At 38.8% G+C, this 16,500-nt stretch overlaps 1 protein-coding gene across 1 annotated transcript in view; it reads left to right on the forward strand.

The window, feature by feature from the left end:
- TRPM6 (transient receptor potential cation channel subfamily M member 6) overlaps positions 1 to 16,500 on the forward strand; it is a 148,253-nt gene that overhangs the window by 67,019 nt on the left and 64,734 nt on the right. Inside the window, exons 16-21 of the mRNA XM_018566528.1 lie at positions 90 to 370; positions 4,528 to 4,756; positions 4,860 to 5,015; positions 5,529 to 5,666; positions 11,415 to 11,543; positions 15,342 to 15,593. Coding sequence (XP_018422030.1) covers positions 90 to 370; positions 4,528 to 4,756; positions 4,860 to 5,015; positions 5,529 to 5,666; positions 11,415 to 11,543; positions 15,342 to 15,593 — 1,185 coding nt within the window. The remainder of the gene's footprint in view (positions 1 to 89; positions 371 to 4,527; positions 4,757 to 4,859; positions 5,016 to 5,528; positions 5,667 to 11,414; positions 11,544 to 15,341; positions 15,594 to 16,500) is intronic.

Raw genomic sequence — 16,500 nt, forward strand, 5'->3', positions numbered from 1 at the left:
TTAATTTAATTTGTTTTGTTCTAAGTTTTCATACACTTGTGTTGTGTCTTTACACTGTACAGTTTCTAATTGAACTGCTTTTCTAAAAGGAGAAGACCACTGGAACCCAGAAATCAAAGAAGAAGCTGAAAGATGAGCTAACCTCCACTGAAGAAAATGAATTAGGTGGCTTTGTGTATCCCTACAATGACCTGCTAGTTTGGGCTGTTTTGATGAAGAGACAGAAAATTGCCATGTTCTTCTGGCAACTTGGGGAAGAGGCTATGGTGAAGGCGGTAATTGCCTGTAAACTATACCGGGCCATGGCACATGAAGCAAAGCAGAGCAATATGGTGGATGACACTTCAGATGAATTAAAGAAATACTCTAAGTATGGGTTGATGCCTCCTGACCTGTTTAAATGTCTACAGTGACCCATTACTTGTGTAACTAACACAATAATGTACACTTCATTCATATTAGAAAATTATTTTTATTCTTATTAATTGTAAATAACACTGAGTACCACTGAATGAGCACAGGTTGTTAGTATTACTTTAGAGGGGTACACTGCATCATATCAGTAATGAGTCCACACAATCAGCTAAGCCATTAGAAAAACTATAGGACCCTTTGCTTTTTACAGACATACAAATGTATAGGCATAATAACCCTGATATACTAAATGAGTAGAGCATACTCACTTTCAAAATACACTTTCACTTATCTTAGTGAATATGGTGAAACAAAGTGAAAATTCACATTGCAAAAAATACCCAATCTTGTGCAAGGATTTTTGCTTATATATGATGGAAGTCAGCACAACATCACCTCATTCACTAAACTGAATGAGGTGATGAATTTTCACTTTGCAAATTCATTTTCATCTAGCTTAGCCAATGAGGTCTTATTAAAGAAAAACAGGAAGTCCGCCTACTAGAGGATTGGACACTGGCATACAAAAAACTGTAGGCCAGCTCTGAATAACCCCTCACACTACCGGCATGCCTCAGTTTTTTGCCAGTGTCCTAGGAGAATGGAAGTATTTTTTACAGTTCTGCTTTTTTTGCTAGAACCTTTTTCTTTGATTTTGATTCTACAATCAAGACTCTTCTCTACATCACTGGAGCTTTGTCTCTCTGATTACTGCTCTCTGGTTCGGCTTTCCTCAGCCTAGCTTTTGAAGTACTGCCTACAGACCCCACCGGACAGAATGTTGCGGGGATAGTCTAGAAGTGAATTTTGGCCACTGGGTTCCATGTAGGGCACTTTACAGACTCTATTCTGATACAAATTATCTGCAGAGTGCTTTCCAGGTCCAGAGCCATTGGCATTGCTTCAGCACTTGCCCTGTCTCTGAATACTCACTTAGTGGGTAGGTCAGTCCGGCTTAATACTGGGAACTACTTCTATATTTGCGTCTGCTTTTCCAACTATTTCATTTTGGAGACTGGAAACATAATGACAAGCTGTTTTCTTCCCCAAAAGGCGTATTAGCCTATTAACAGGGCATTTACCATTGTGCCAGGCGTGGCCATGTCTTCAAAGACCAAAAAGATAAATGGTTGGAAGCCATTTTTAGAGCTCTGTTCTCACTGGCGGGCCCTTCATCTGATTCTGACTATTATGACCTTATTTTGTCCAACCATGTCTGGATGGTCAACATCCCTTAAAAACGGTCTTACTGCTGCCACGGCTGATCCCTTTCTTTAAGGACATATGGAGCAGATGGCTGTAACTTTCCATTTCAGCTGTGATAGTTTACTAGGGGCCTCCCATCTCATTTCTTGAATGTGGCTCACATCAGTTCATATGCATAGGAAACTAGCTGAGCTGCTGGACTGCGGAATCTTTGTGTAAAACATTTTTGATCTCCGGCTCTTTGGAACAGCTCCTGACAACATCCTCAAGAATGCTACTTGTGTCAAGAACATCCATCTTCCTTAGCAGAAGAAGCCTAAAGCCTATGGTAAAGACTGCAAAGACTATTCCCTCCTTATCTGTAAAAAATACTACCAATTTTTGGGGCCTGCTCTTTGGCCTCTCAGCTGCACCTTGGGTGCCACCAAGATGTTGCCTCCTGCACTGGCTCTGCTGCATTCCTGTGGCATCATGATGGTGGGATAATTAGAAGACCTTCTGTTAAGGGAAAAGTCAGTGTTGACTTTCTGACAACATGGAGTTGACTGTACTTATTCTGATGGATTCTGTACCTACAGAAATGGTTCTGGATCATTGGAACCGACTCATTATTTGGAGTAGTTGGGTCTAATCCTGGACACAGTTCAGGCCAGATTGTTCCTTCCACAGGAGGAAAATCAGACACTGCAGTCTCAGATTGGAACACTCCAGTCCAGGATCTGTCCTACTCTCCACTTTTGCATAAGTGTCCTAGGTCTGATTAAAGCCTCATTTGAGACAGTTCCACTTGCCCAGTTTTACTCCACAATGCAACATTCTGTCATCGTGGAACAAGTCTATCCTGTCTCTGGACAGACCAATTCACCTATTATCAAAGACCAGGTTGTCCCTCGCCTAGTGGCTCAGGAATCCAGCTCTGGAGGAGGGGTAGACCTTCCTTTATATCTTTTGGAGGATCCTCATGAGAGATACCACCCTGTCACACTGGGGTAGAGTCCTGGTCACCCTGTCAGTGCAGGAGACTTGGTTGTCAGGGGAGTCTGGTCTGCCAAACAACAGTGTTGGACTATCCTACTTGATGGTCATCCATTCTGGATTCAGTCAGACAGTGCCACATTGGTGGTGTGCATCAGTCATCAGAAGTCTATTTTGTCAGTTGTGTAAATTCCTGGCATAGACAGCTGGCAGGTAGACTTTCCTAACCGGCAACTTCTGAACCTGGGGCAGTGTTCACAACACCTGGAAGTGTTGCAGGACCCGTTTTGCAGGTGGGAGATTCTGGATGTGGGGGAGTGGTCCAAGACCTGTGTTGCAGCTGAACATGGACCTCCTCACCTCCAGGTTCAAAAACAAAGTGGAAAGATTTGTCTCCAAGTACAGGAATTCTCTAGTGGATTTAGTGGAGGCTATGGTGGCTCTGTAGGATCAGTACACCCTTAAACTTGTTTGCTTTGCAGAATCAAACTGGAGGGCATTCAAGCGATCCTCATTGTGCCGAATTGGCCCAGGTGGATGTAGTACCTCAACTTTCGAAAAAGTGCTAGCAAATAGTTGGTGGGCTTTACCAGATCATCAGGCCCTTCTGTCCTGAGGACCAATTTACTATCCTGCTTCCCGATTGCTGACTTTATCAGCATGGCTGTTGAAGCCAAGGTTCTGAGGAAAACAATGCTAAAACCTACAAATTTTACTTCTTCCAAGGTCTATCATCAAATATGGAAGGCATACTTCACTTGGTGTGAGCTTTGGGGCTTCCACACCAGGATTTTCTTAATGGGATGAATTCTCTCCTTCCTGCAGCTGGGTCTGGTCAGCTTTTGAATCTCATCAATTTCAAGGGTCAGGTTTCTGCTCTTTCTTTCCTGTTTTAGAAACAGTTGTCCTCACACTCTCTGAAACATCTGTTCCCCTGTGACTCCATAGGATCTGAATCTAGTACTCTCCATTCTGAACTTGCCAATTAATTCATTAGAAACATCCCTCTCTTTGCTGTCACCCACAAGGACACACAGGGTCCCATAAGGAGGCACCAGCTGTTTGTTCTACCATCTTAAGCAATTGTTTTTTTCTGGATTTTCAATGCTCTTTGAGCTGCAGGCAGTCTCCAGCTCTCTGTTGTTTTCTTGGTGCTGTTAGCCTTTGTTTGCTTTGTTGTCCACCTCAAACTTGAACTGCTTTTGGACATCCTGAAGGACATCCTGTTGTTTTGATCATGCTCTCTGTACTGCTTTCCTACAAAACTGAGGCATGCTGGTATTGGAAAGGGTTACCCTAAGCTGGCCTACAATTTTTTGTTTGGCAGTGTCCAATTCTCTTGTAGGTGGCAGTATAACCTGAGGTTTGGGACATCCTTTTTTTGTGCATGTTTTCTTCCATGTAAGGTCTCTTTTGACTATATTAGTTACTTCTGTTTTGAATTCCTTCTGTTCAATGTGTTACTATTCTAGAAGACCATTTTTTCCCATTAATGACCTGGATTCCGTAAACCTCTTGTTTAGGAAATTAAAAACATATGATGGGGGTTCATTAACCAAGTAGAGTAGAATTGACGTACGGTGGCGTCTCCGTACGTCAAAAGTCGTACGATTAACACTGCTCATGCGCAAATAAAAATACGTGTGGTTGATTACCGCAATTTGTCCAGGTACAATCGTACGACGGTTCAATCATCGGACGAAAAGTTTTGTACGATAATCGTAAGGTGTATGGGCACCTTTAGATGAAGATATTTTAGAGAACATTCATTCAGAAATACAGAAGGTTCATAAGAGTTTACAAACTTTCTTATATAATACTTTTTTTATGAAATGTTTGTGATTCATATATATTGGCATGCCATTATATCATGTGCATGCTCATTATTAATGAAAGGTACAATCATTTAAGTTTTTTTTTTATTTTCCTTAGAGAGTTTGGCCAGCTGGCTTTGGACCTTCTTGAAAAAGCTTTCAAACTGAATGAGCAAATGGCCATGAAACTTCTGACATATGAGCTTAAAAACTGGAGCAACTCAACTTGCCTGAAACTGGCTGTGTCATCTGCTCTGAGGGCCTTTGTGTCTCACACCTGTACACAGATGCTGCTAACAGACATGTGGATGGGCTGCCTAAAAATGAGGAAGAATTCTTGGCTCAAGGTGACATTACTGTATATTTAATCGTTAATCCTTAATCCTTAAATATTCTTTTTGTATTTCTTTTAGTTATTTAGTCTGACCCTGTATTAAAATCCCTTTAAAGGTCATTTTAGGCATTTTTTTGCCACCATTCATCTTGATGTTGGAATTTAAAAGCAAAGCAGAAATGTCTCATGTGCCTCAATCCCAAGATTTCCACCAGTTTGCCAGGTTCTATGTAGATGCTCCCACTCAAAATACGAGGCTGGAACAGGTGGTGGTGAGTTTCATTCTTTATCATGAAGGGGTTATGGCTGTATTTTATACAAGCACATACATACATGTCATTTCTACAGCTGTTCAGTAATATGCAGTATACAGAATTCTTTGAGCATGCATGGGTTGCGGACTGTAGTGCTTTGCTACTATCTTCATTAAAAAAGTAGAACAATGCCCTTTCACTAAAAATAATGCCTATTACATGGTTCTGTGACACAGCTGCTCCAAAATTATATTCTACCAGGTGTCTTCACTATAAAAAAAAAAAAAAAACACAAAAAAACTAAAACCTGATTATTATCTGACATGATAGCAATCTAAATTATTTGGCGGTCTTCATTGTGGTGCATGTTTAACTTTGAGTTGTATTGGCTAGAAAAAAATTGACCAAATTGAAAAAGTGCATATAGTAATTTTTTGGGAAAAACCTATAATTTTTCCTCATAGGTAAGATAGTTAGATATAATAAAATTACCAATGGTTTTTTTGTGATATCTACTGTTTATTTTATCAGCAAAATTCTGATACAGAAAAAGGAGCAAAGGATCCAAGTGATGATGACAAAAGTTTGAGAGCTCAAGGAAACCTTCCGGTAACCAGGAAAGTCTGTGAGTTCTACCGGGCACCTATTGTCAAGTTTTGGTTCCACACTGTAAGTTTACGTGTCCTTAAAAATAAAATAAATATTTAGTTAATGGTTTTGTTTAATTTATAAAATATACACAGTAGATACAGGTAAATTGTGGCAATCATTAGTTAGTTAAGTAGTTATTTTTTAACACTTTCGCTGCCAGAGCCATTTGCATTTTTTGCACACATGTTAAATTGCACATTTTAGGCCTAAAAATGGATTAAAGTCAACCCCCCTCAAACAAAACAAAACTAAATTATTTATTTTCTGAAAGCAAAGACCATGGAAAGTAAAATGGTGTCTGTTGCAACTTTTTATGTCACGTGTTATTAGTGCTCCCCTTGCTAGGATCCTTGTGGAACTTCTTGGTGTGGCTGCCCAATTCCTGCTAGAGGGAGTATTCCTGTGGAATGATTTATTAGTACACATGCATGGCTTCTGAAGACCCTGCATTAGGAACGAACACCTATTGACTACCCTGCAGTGGTTCTGTTGCCATGCCTCTCAGATGTGTGTGGTTGCTTTGTCCTCTGGTGTCACTGGAGATTGCTGTTCTAAAGTGTAGTGGTCTAAAGTGTAGTTGTCAGCCAATAGGTTATTAGGAACTTGTTGCTCTCCCTGTAAATTGGGATTGGGGGAAGGGATACCCTACTGCCCCCTCTTTCCATTATTATTCTCTTTTCCATCGCTGCCTTTATTATATATACCATGGATTATCTACCATGCAAGCAGTGGCGTAACAATAGCCATAGCGACCCAGGCGGCCGCTATGGGGCCCGGCCAGGACACCCCCCTGATGCCGTGCAGGCCGCCTGGGTCGCTATGGGTTCGAACGCACCGCTGTTCAGATCACCGTGATCTGTGCAGCGCTGCGTTCTTCTCCATTGCCACTACTGAGTCAATGAGATTCAGCAGCGGCGGTGGAGAAGGCTGGGCGTGGTGGGGAGGAGGAGGCGGGGCCCAGGGGGGTCAGCATCAGAGAAGGAGGCGGGGCCGGTGACGGAGGAGGGAAGACGGAGGAAGAAGAGGCGGACAGGTAAGGAGTGTGACCAGCCCACCTGCAGGGTCATCCTCAGGTGAGCTATGTGGGCTCTTCAAGGGGTGTAACTAGAAATCACAGGGCCCCATACAAAATTTTGCTATGAGGCCCTGTGATTTCTAGTTACGCCCCTGCATGCATGGATCACGTCATGAACTCAAACTTTATTTTAAGCTCAGGATACATGTACCCCACTTCACCACAAGTTCAGGGTTTAAAGCTCACAGCATGTTGGTACTGCGGGCCTGGAGTGGAAGGAGTAAGGTTGTTGTTGTTGTTTTCTGCCTGTTTTTGTTATTGTTCTGATGTAATTTTATAATTATGGTTCTATGCTGGAGTGCAATGAAGCTGGCTGAGCATAAGGCCTGCCTATGCTCTTTTGTATAATTCTTCTATGCTGGACACTCAATTATTTAACATTCTCTTATATGCTGTTTAGATATCACTTGCCAATTAGTACCTGCTATAATGGGTACACCTAATATTAAATTCAAAGGTAAAGTGTTTCCCGGTATTCGGCTCCCTAAAAAAGCACAAACCTCACATCATGCTACCTCAGAGACCTATTTATAGGGAGCAAAAATGTTGACTCTAAAAAGGCCTTTAGTTTCCTACGCATTTCATGAGACCTATTTTGTATATTCACGAGGGGGGGCACCTTCTGATTTCCAAATCTCTGAATATTATGTTATTTTGACACTCTAATATCTTAACAAATTCTGTGCTACATGTAATGTCTATATTCCTCCACTATTCGATATCACTATATTGAAAAACTCTATGGTTAAAGCTCTGAAGATAGCTAGAGGTCACATGTTGACAAGATTTTTTTTTTTTTTTTGCGGTTCTAGACCTCAAATAATAGAATGGCTAGCACCTGTATATACCCATCTGCCCTGAACAATTGGTGTTCGGATTTTGGGACCTCTGGCAGTGGAAACATCCGCAAAATAGAGTATTCATGCCACTTGGAACCCACCACACTCTTTCTTGGTTAGATATGATGTTCTCCAGTGCCGAAATTCTTCCCCAGGTTGCTCAAATGTATTATCTACTCCAGGCTAGCTTGGACCACTCTTTTCTAGAACTTATATTAAATGTCACACAAACAAAAGGTTTGAGAGCTTGGTGAATGGGGTCCCTGTGGCTCACTGACTGTATGCTGAGCGCACATCTGAGGAGATTAAGTGGGAAGCATTAAAGGGGGTATTTTATATTTGCTGTAAACATAGTACAAAAGCTTGCAAGATGAAGACCATGAAGCTTGAAATTAGCACTGAGGTGGAATACCCATACACTGAGGATGCCCCCTCTGAAATCTACCACTAACTGAATGCACTCAGAGAAAATTTCTGGACTCCTCCTTTACTTCAGAGGAACTGGCTATTTTCTTTCTCTTTAAACGCAAGACTCCAGGCTTGGATGGCTATCCTACGGAGAGTTATCTGATATACAACAATAAACTTATTCCCTGCTTTCTGACTCTTTGGGGTTGATTTACTAACCTTATAAACACACCACGAACATGTATACACCTCTGTAGTGTGTTCCCTCTCAGCATGATCTATGGGTGGAATCTAAACACCTTTGTAGTGTGTACACACCCAGCAGGTGTGTTGTGCAAAGCCAAGCATGAATTTGCAAGGTCATGTTGTGTAAATTAGCTCTATGTTGTGTTGCTTGCGTTGATGAATGCAGGAATGTAAATGCATGAGCTAACCATTTTTGTCTAAACTGTGAAGCAGCATTATATATGCATCATGTGCATGATTTTTCCATATATGGCATTAGTGGAAATATGCTTTTAGAGACTTTTTGGTTGATAAATACGTTTTGCTGTGTAAAAATCACACGCACCAAGTGCGTGCGTGTGTTTAGGTTAGTAAATCACCCCCTTTGTGTTCATGAAAATGGCATTCTTTTACTATCTTGGCAAGAGGACCTAATTTTTTAGATACCCAAGCTAAAGAAAGACCCTCTGCTTTGGGGATCTTATTGACCAATTCCATTGCATCTATGCTGATGTGAAAATCCTGATTAAAATATTGGGCCTCATATTACATTCTGTAATCCATATCCTCACTAATTTGGAAAAAAACATTTTCATACCTGATTGTGCAATGAATATTAGCATGCTGAGATTTTTCACCAATCTTTATTGCTTAAATTACCCCCAGGCCAAGAGCCCTTATTGTACTAGACACACATACTGTAAATCGTTTAAATCTGTTAATATATGACTCAGACACTAGGTAAATTTGGTTTGGGCTCCATGTTTATAAGTCAGATTAAAATTCTATACAATACACCAACAGGTTAACAATTTAATTATTGATCCCTTTCTATACAGAGGAGCACAAGACAGGGGTGCCATTTGTCTCTCGTTCTGCCCACCCTGGCTATTGAGCCGAATTGCTTAGGGCGACCCCATATATTCAAGTACTTACCATTGGTACATTGGGAGAAAGGGTATCCGTTTATGTGGATTACATTTTTATGTACTTTACCAATGCTAAAAACTAATTAGTTACAGTCTTAGATTCAATAAAAAAATTGTAGTGTATTTGGGATTGACAGTAAATTGGAGCAATTCCACTATTTTTTCCTATGGACACTAGTAAGGAACAGGGTCTTGGTCACACTTTTAGCTGGCCAATATGTTTTGATATTTTGGAGTTAGTATCCAGCTGCCGATATCAAACTGTTACTAACAACCTAAATCTACTTATAGTATAAATATAAAGATCAAATAACTGTTTGGAGGAAAATACTATTAAATGTGATAGATATTTAAAATGTTTTTTTTTCTCTATATTTGTATCAATTTTATTGCATTCCCTAGAATTTATACCTAAGGCCAAGTTTGGGGAGATTGATGCAACACTTTCCTTGTTTCTCTGGGGCACTAGACCACCCGGATTCTCCTTAACTACACTGCAGTTACCAACCACACAGTATGGTTCAGCATTACCTAATATACATTTGTATTATTATACCTACTCATAAGTGGTTGATCTCTAATCTGAAAACCGCAGCCACAGCAACAAATTTGGAAAATCTGGCCAGACTGGGTTGACACCACAAACACTTGAGAATCATAAGGGAGCTTGCCTCTTTTTATGCCTATTTATTGCCTTCCATACAAACATTATAACACCTCACATGCATTCATAAGCCAAAAAAAATCAAAGACTCATGTAAAAGAAGAGCAAGGATAGTTTAATTGTAAATACTGTAAATACTGCAATATTGTACACATCACATTAAAACCCTTAGCTGTTTAGTGTTGAGTTAAGTTTTATTTATTGGTTTTAGAATAGTGAGCGCTATGGGTCTCCTGGAGTGAAGTGAGAATCCAACAATGACTTATTAAATAAGTGGTATAAAAATATATATGAATATCTCTAAGTGAACATCTTATAATGTGAAATAAAAATTGCTGAAGTGATATGTGAATAAACAAAACAAAACAAAAATCAACAATGTAAATCAACTAATAAAATTGCTTAAATATAAATAAACAAATAAATCTTCAATAAACCGTGTGTCCATGATTTTTCCTCTGATTTTTTCTGTATTACAGTGTATATTAAATAAACCTTTCGGATAAAACCCTAGCCGGTTTTTCTACACAATCACAAGTTATTGTATGATTATCTACACTCATTTTATTTATTCTTCCACTTTTTTGGAATATTGAACAATAAACAATAAAACAAAGATCTATTATTTGGTTATACTTCACGGTTGATATTAATGCATACCCATAATTCAATACTATATTATATTGTTCTGACAATGTCGCTATACAATTTTAAACATGTAAAAATAATGTAAAAAATAATGTTAAAAATAATTGCAGTGTTGTATTAAATTTGATGGAATGGATAAAATAAAAATCAAGAGGATAATGATAGCTGAGGGAAGAAAGAAAACAGGGGCAAATAAAATGTAATACATTTATTAACAATTTCCTAACAGTACTTTCCCCAGAAGTGTACATTTTGATTCACAAGCGTTTTGTGCAGATATATGTGTAATCTTATAGTTAATTAATGGATTGGATCAATGGACAACAATGTCAGGTTATCTAACTTAATAAATGATCAACCTAACATAATAACAAATTGTGAATGAAAATACAGCTACTACTGCAAGTATGAGTATAGTTAAACAAGATAACAAAATGAATCCCACAACCAAAGTTCAGCATTGATTAATGTTGTTAATAATTTCCTGCATCTTAAGGGAGTTTGTGATTGTCAGTGCCCCTAGTTGCCCCTAGAGGAGGTCAGTGGAAGTGATGTTTCCACGCAGTGCTGGAATCAACCTAACAGAACAGCTACTGCACAGGAGACCGGGGCCACTCAGAAGACTGAGGGCATGGGTGCTATACTCTAGCAAAGTCCCCGTTACACATTTTTTTACAGGAAAGCAGCATTTGACACTGTTCAAAAGATAACCATAGGATGACATCTATTTCTATAATGTGCGCCAGAGTTTTCTTGCACCTACACATTTTGTATTTCATCAAACCAACTGTTTATTTGACACTCTATATAGTCTATTGCTTTTGCTCAAAATTGTGCTGTGATACATTGGCTGAAATAAGGAGTCAGATTTTTGAACGATGAGTTCTTTTTATTATTATATACCTGAGTTATGTGAGTAATAATGTCCTACATTATAATAATGTCCTCTTTAATGATGCCTTTGACCTTTATTCGCAGGTGGCATACCTGCTTTTTCTCATACTATTTACTTATGTAGTGTTGGTGAAGATGGAGCCAGTACCCAGTGTTCAGGAGTGGCTGGTCATTCTTTACATGTTTACCAATGGTATTGAGAAGGTCAGAGAGGTGAGTTTTTAAGAAACACCTGAAATATTAACTATTAATAACACTTTGTCCTTGTATGGGATTCCACTTAGAAAAAACTGTTATGTTACATGATGTCCTACTATAATTCAGCACAGTTTGTGTACCAGTGCCCTGGGCTTTAATGAGCAGCAATAGAAAAATCTCAAAAAGTTGAGCATTAGCTGTAATTTTTAATATATGTCTTCTGGATTCTTTTTATCCTTTATGTGATCATATCTTTTTCATAGCCATGTTGTCATTTGTAGAGTAAAATTACCTAATCACTAAACATTAAAGAAACTATAGGGGCCACTCTTTGGGAGCCTTATTATCGCAATAGCTTTGTCTCACAAAGGGCCTGTAAAGACTTTGTGGAGCTGAACATTAATACTGAACTCTCTGGATCGGCTGAGCCGAACCTCCAGCAGGCTGCGCGCTGCTGTTTGGGCTATTCTTATAGATGCCGAACAGCAGTGAGTGAATAGCCGTATGCCGCTGAGCGGCATTCGGCTCGGCTGTTCTGCTCGGTAGTAAACTAGCATTGTGCCCGTCCTCTGCTGATGGACCTGATTAAGAACTGCAGCAGAGGGCGGGTACAATGCTAGTTTACTATTGGCTATTGCAAATTGAAATAGCCAATAGGAATCTAGCAATGCATTCCAATGGGCAAAAAAAATAAAATATTTTTTTTCTATTCTGACACGGCTCCGTGTCAGAATTAAAAAAAAAGGAACAGCAGTGTTTCTTTCCTTGGCGGCCGGGAGCGGGAGACTCCTGGAGCGCCAGGGATAGTTAGCTGTCTGGATATCAGTGTCCCTGGTTAACAGGTAACCAGGGACGCTGATCTCTCTGCAAGTGGCCTGAGCCAGCCGTAAGATCACGGCTGGCTCCGCCCAGCTGTCAGAAGCAGGCTTTCGGCTTTCAGTGCGGCTCAGCCGAGCCGAGGCATATGCCTTCGGCTCGACATTAAAAAAAAAAAGAAAAAGTTTTTAGTTACATAGTTAGTTTGAAAAAAGTCAATTGAGTTCAACAAAATGTTTTTAAAAAAGGATAAAAGTTCAAAAAATATATATTTAATACACAAATTAGAAGAGTGATGAATACTCCCAAAATAAACTGAAATCCCAGACATATGGTATACCCTATAAATCAGGAAAATTTGAATTTACTATGAATTACTCTCTGTTAGCTACACTAATTATATACACATTATTATTGCCAAAACTGTGAAAAAAAAGTCTGAAAAAATGTTTTTTTTGCACTTTTTTTTAAAATGAGCATTTATATATGCATATATCACTTCAAATTAAAATTCAGATTTGTCCTTTAAAAAATGGTATATAATATGTGTAGGTGCAATAAATGAAGAAAGATGGAAATTATGGTTAAACAAACACATAGCAAAAATGGCAAAATTGCTCCGGTCCCCATGAACGAAAACATTTTCTAAAGCTGTGTCACTAAGGGGTTAATCAGGTCAATTGAGCATGCCTGGGTTTTTCTGTCAATTTGCAAGTTGTGTTTATTTGTAGAGGCTTTTTTTTATACCTTTCAGCACATTCAGCATCTGTTTGCAAGTAGACTCTGAAACGTTTTGAGTTAATTTTGCAAAGGTGTTCATTTTAGATGTTATCAGGTAATTGGTATGAGCTGTTACTGTATAATGTCTGTGTTCCATTCTTATCACTAGGATCGTACACAGAATAATTGGTTATATTATGATGCAGGACTTCCTGGTGCCCATGCTTGTGCACATACTTATTAAACCACCCCTTTAGGGCTAATACATGTTCACAACGTGTTCTCAGTCAGTTTGTTTCTTTAGTAAATAAAGTGTGACATTATGTGTCTGCATAGTAGTAAAAAGTGTGTGAATTCTGTGCTAATATATTATTGCGTGGTTGCCAATGCTATTTGAAGTAGATTTAATTAAATAGAGGGAGTGTTTTCTAAGTGATTTCTTTAGTTCACTAAATGTTTCACTTTTTAATAGCTTAAACAAAGAGGATTTTTGATGGGTTTACAAAATATAACTACTGGGGCTAATGATAGTTCTGGTCGTATGACAAAATCTGTGTTCATATATTTCCATAATTAGGATGAGTAATAAGTCATGCAGAGTACTTTCCGCTCTAAGAATATTAGAGGTTGCAGAGGTCACAGAGAAATTCCATCACTGTTGGCTTTTTACAGATCTATGAACTTAGATTTGACTTTGGATTTTTTCTTTTTTGGTTCACAGTAAGGGTTTACAGTATATATTATTATGTACAGTTTCAATTTGAAACATGTACTATGAGATGATTTTTATTGCCACACATGTTTTAGCTTTACTGATAAAAATTAAAGCCTTTCAATTAGGGATGTTACTGATTAAAAGTTTTGTGTTCGATTAATCGAAATTCTTTTTAATCGATTAATTTCGATTTATAGTAACGCACGTACAGATCCAACTACATTGGCCTATACACATACAGCACAGCAATGAAGTAATAAAATGAACTAGGATCACACTAATCCAGCACGTTATTAATCTCACGTGCCCCACTCAATATGGCCGCCGCTTGAGTGGGGCAACTCAGAATAATAACGTGCTGGATTAGTGTGATCCTAGTTCATTTGCTGTGCTGTATGTGTATAGGCCAATGCCTTGGCTGGCGCTCGTGCAGAAAGCTTCAAAAAAAATTTAATGGATCAAAAATTTTTTAATCGATCAAAAAGATTAACGATTTATCGAGAAATTAATTGTTAATTTGCACAGCCCTACTTTCAATATAAGCAAAGAGACCAGACTCAAGTGACAACATTGTATTCCAAATATTAGCAATGGCATTACTACTCCTAAAATATAAGCATGAACGTCATTCTATCATTTTAAAGTGACTTGTAACTTGAAAGTGCCACTTCAGTTTAACAGTAAATCAATAACATGGAAGTGGTTGAAAAAGGTCTTTCGAAATGTAAAGTTTGAGCACCAGCTGTAAACCAAACCATTCCATTTCATAACTTGAAAGTGACACTAAACTCAATAGTTAGATCCTAAAAATGCATTCAAGTACTTTAACTATTAACAAAAAAATTATCTTATTTGTGTATCACTCAGCTGTAGATCCTCAAATCATCTCTGAATTGGTGCTGACACTGTCCTTCCTTCTGGAGGGTGGCTACTTTTGTTCCCCATGGTCCCTGTGTGTGTTGTAAAGTAGTCACCGCTCCAAGCTCAGTCCCGTTATGGACTACAATCTCAATACAAATTAGTAAACTAAACATGAGATTGTAGTCCATCACAGGAGTAAGCTTGGAACGGTGACTACTTTACAACACACACAGGGACCATGGGGAACAAAAGTAGCCACCCTCCAGAAGGAAGGACAGTGTCAGCACCAACTCAGAGATAATTTGAGGGTCTACAGCTGAGTGATATACAAAAAGGATACAATTTTGTTATTGTGTACTGCTTTTTCATGTAATTAGACAAGTGGATTATAATGGGGTATATTACACTGTAATGTTCCCTATTATAATCTATTTCTCTAATTAATTTATTACAGACAGGCCTCTGTTCTATCAAAGTTTGAGACTACGTCAGAATGTGTGACCAGTGACGTGGTCACACATTTTAACGTAATCTCGCCCAGTTTTTCGGCGGTGGAATAGGTGAAGCATTCCAACACTTTCTCCGCTGTTCCAGGGCAGATCGGCATCGCAACTTTAACTTTGATCTTTTCACATGTTATGCATTAGGAATGCTGATATTTTTGGCATACCTGCTTATCCTCACCTTTCTTCTCTCTTTAGGTTTTTATGTCTGAACCTGGAAAATTCAGTCAGAAAATCAAAGTGTGGCTTCATGAATACTGGAATCTGATAGACTCCATTGCAATTATTTTATTTGTAATTGGCTTTGCCTTGCGCTGGGCTGACCCACCTCTCCAAACTGCAGGGAGGATAATCTACTCTCTGGATATCATATTTTGGTACACACAACTCCTAGATTTTTTTGCAGTAAACCAGCAGGCTGGACCTTACATAACTATGATTGGAAAGATGGTAAGTGTTAAATATATGAGTAAGTTACATCATATGTACATTTACAAAAAAATGCCAGTGTTTGGGGTATATCAGCATTTCGAAAGTAAGATTCTTATCTGTGTAGATCCTGACTTGTAAACCTTAGCTTCTTGATTGTGTTCTCTATCTAGTATTGTATGGCCATAATTTAGCTCTAACGGAGGTTGTTACATTTTTAAATAGGGCCGTAGTGTCATCCCATATGACCCATACAGCTGGTGCATACGTTCTCCCCAGTAATGTATGGCCATCATTTAGTACTATTAGGAGTTGTACAGGTGCAACAGATACATTTGCAGCATAACATTTGTAATTAAGGTCGTAGAATGACCCATACCACTGGTGCTTACTTTCTACTGCACGCTGAGAAGCATATATAAACCTTACCCACACTTCTTAACAATATTTCAGCTTGTATACAGCAAATATTTGGTGCCCAAACCATGTAGAACTATAAAGTGTGGATCTTCCAGATGCTCTGTGGCACAAGCAAACATTTTTTTAAATGTTTGCATGAATACAAGCCATTCTCTGATTGGATGAGGGGCAGTGACATCATCATCAGCCTCTCATCCAATCATAGAATGCCTTGTATTCACTGATAAATTTACTGGCCATTTTCCGATTGGACCCTGTTTTTAAAGCAGAGCAGAAGCCACTCAGCAATATAAAGGACATGGAAGATTGCTGTAAAGCACTGCAGTATATCAGGCTGCTACAGTGCTTTACAAGATCCTCGACAGACAATCAGGTATGTATACTTATGTTGGGACTCTAAGCATGTTGGTTGGGATTTTTCACACACACACACAAATATATTTATATATATATATATATATCAGGGGTGTGGAATTCCTATCGCCCGACGCCCGGGACATGCAGTTTC

The sequence above is a fragment of the Nanorana parkeri genome, unplaced genomic scaffold (assembly GCF_000935625.1).
Source record: "Nanorana parkeri isolate BGI_ZX_2015 unplaced genomic scaffold, ASM93562v1 scaffold957, whole genome shotgun sequence".
Classification (NCBI taxonomy): Eukaryota; Metazoa; Chordata; class Amphibia; order Anura; family Dicroglossidae; genus Nanorana; species Nanorana parkeri.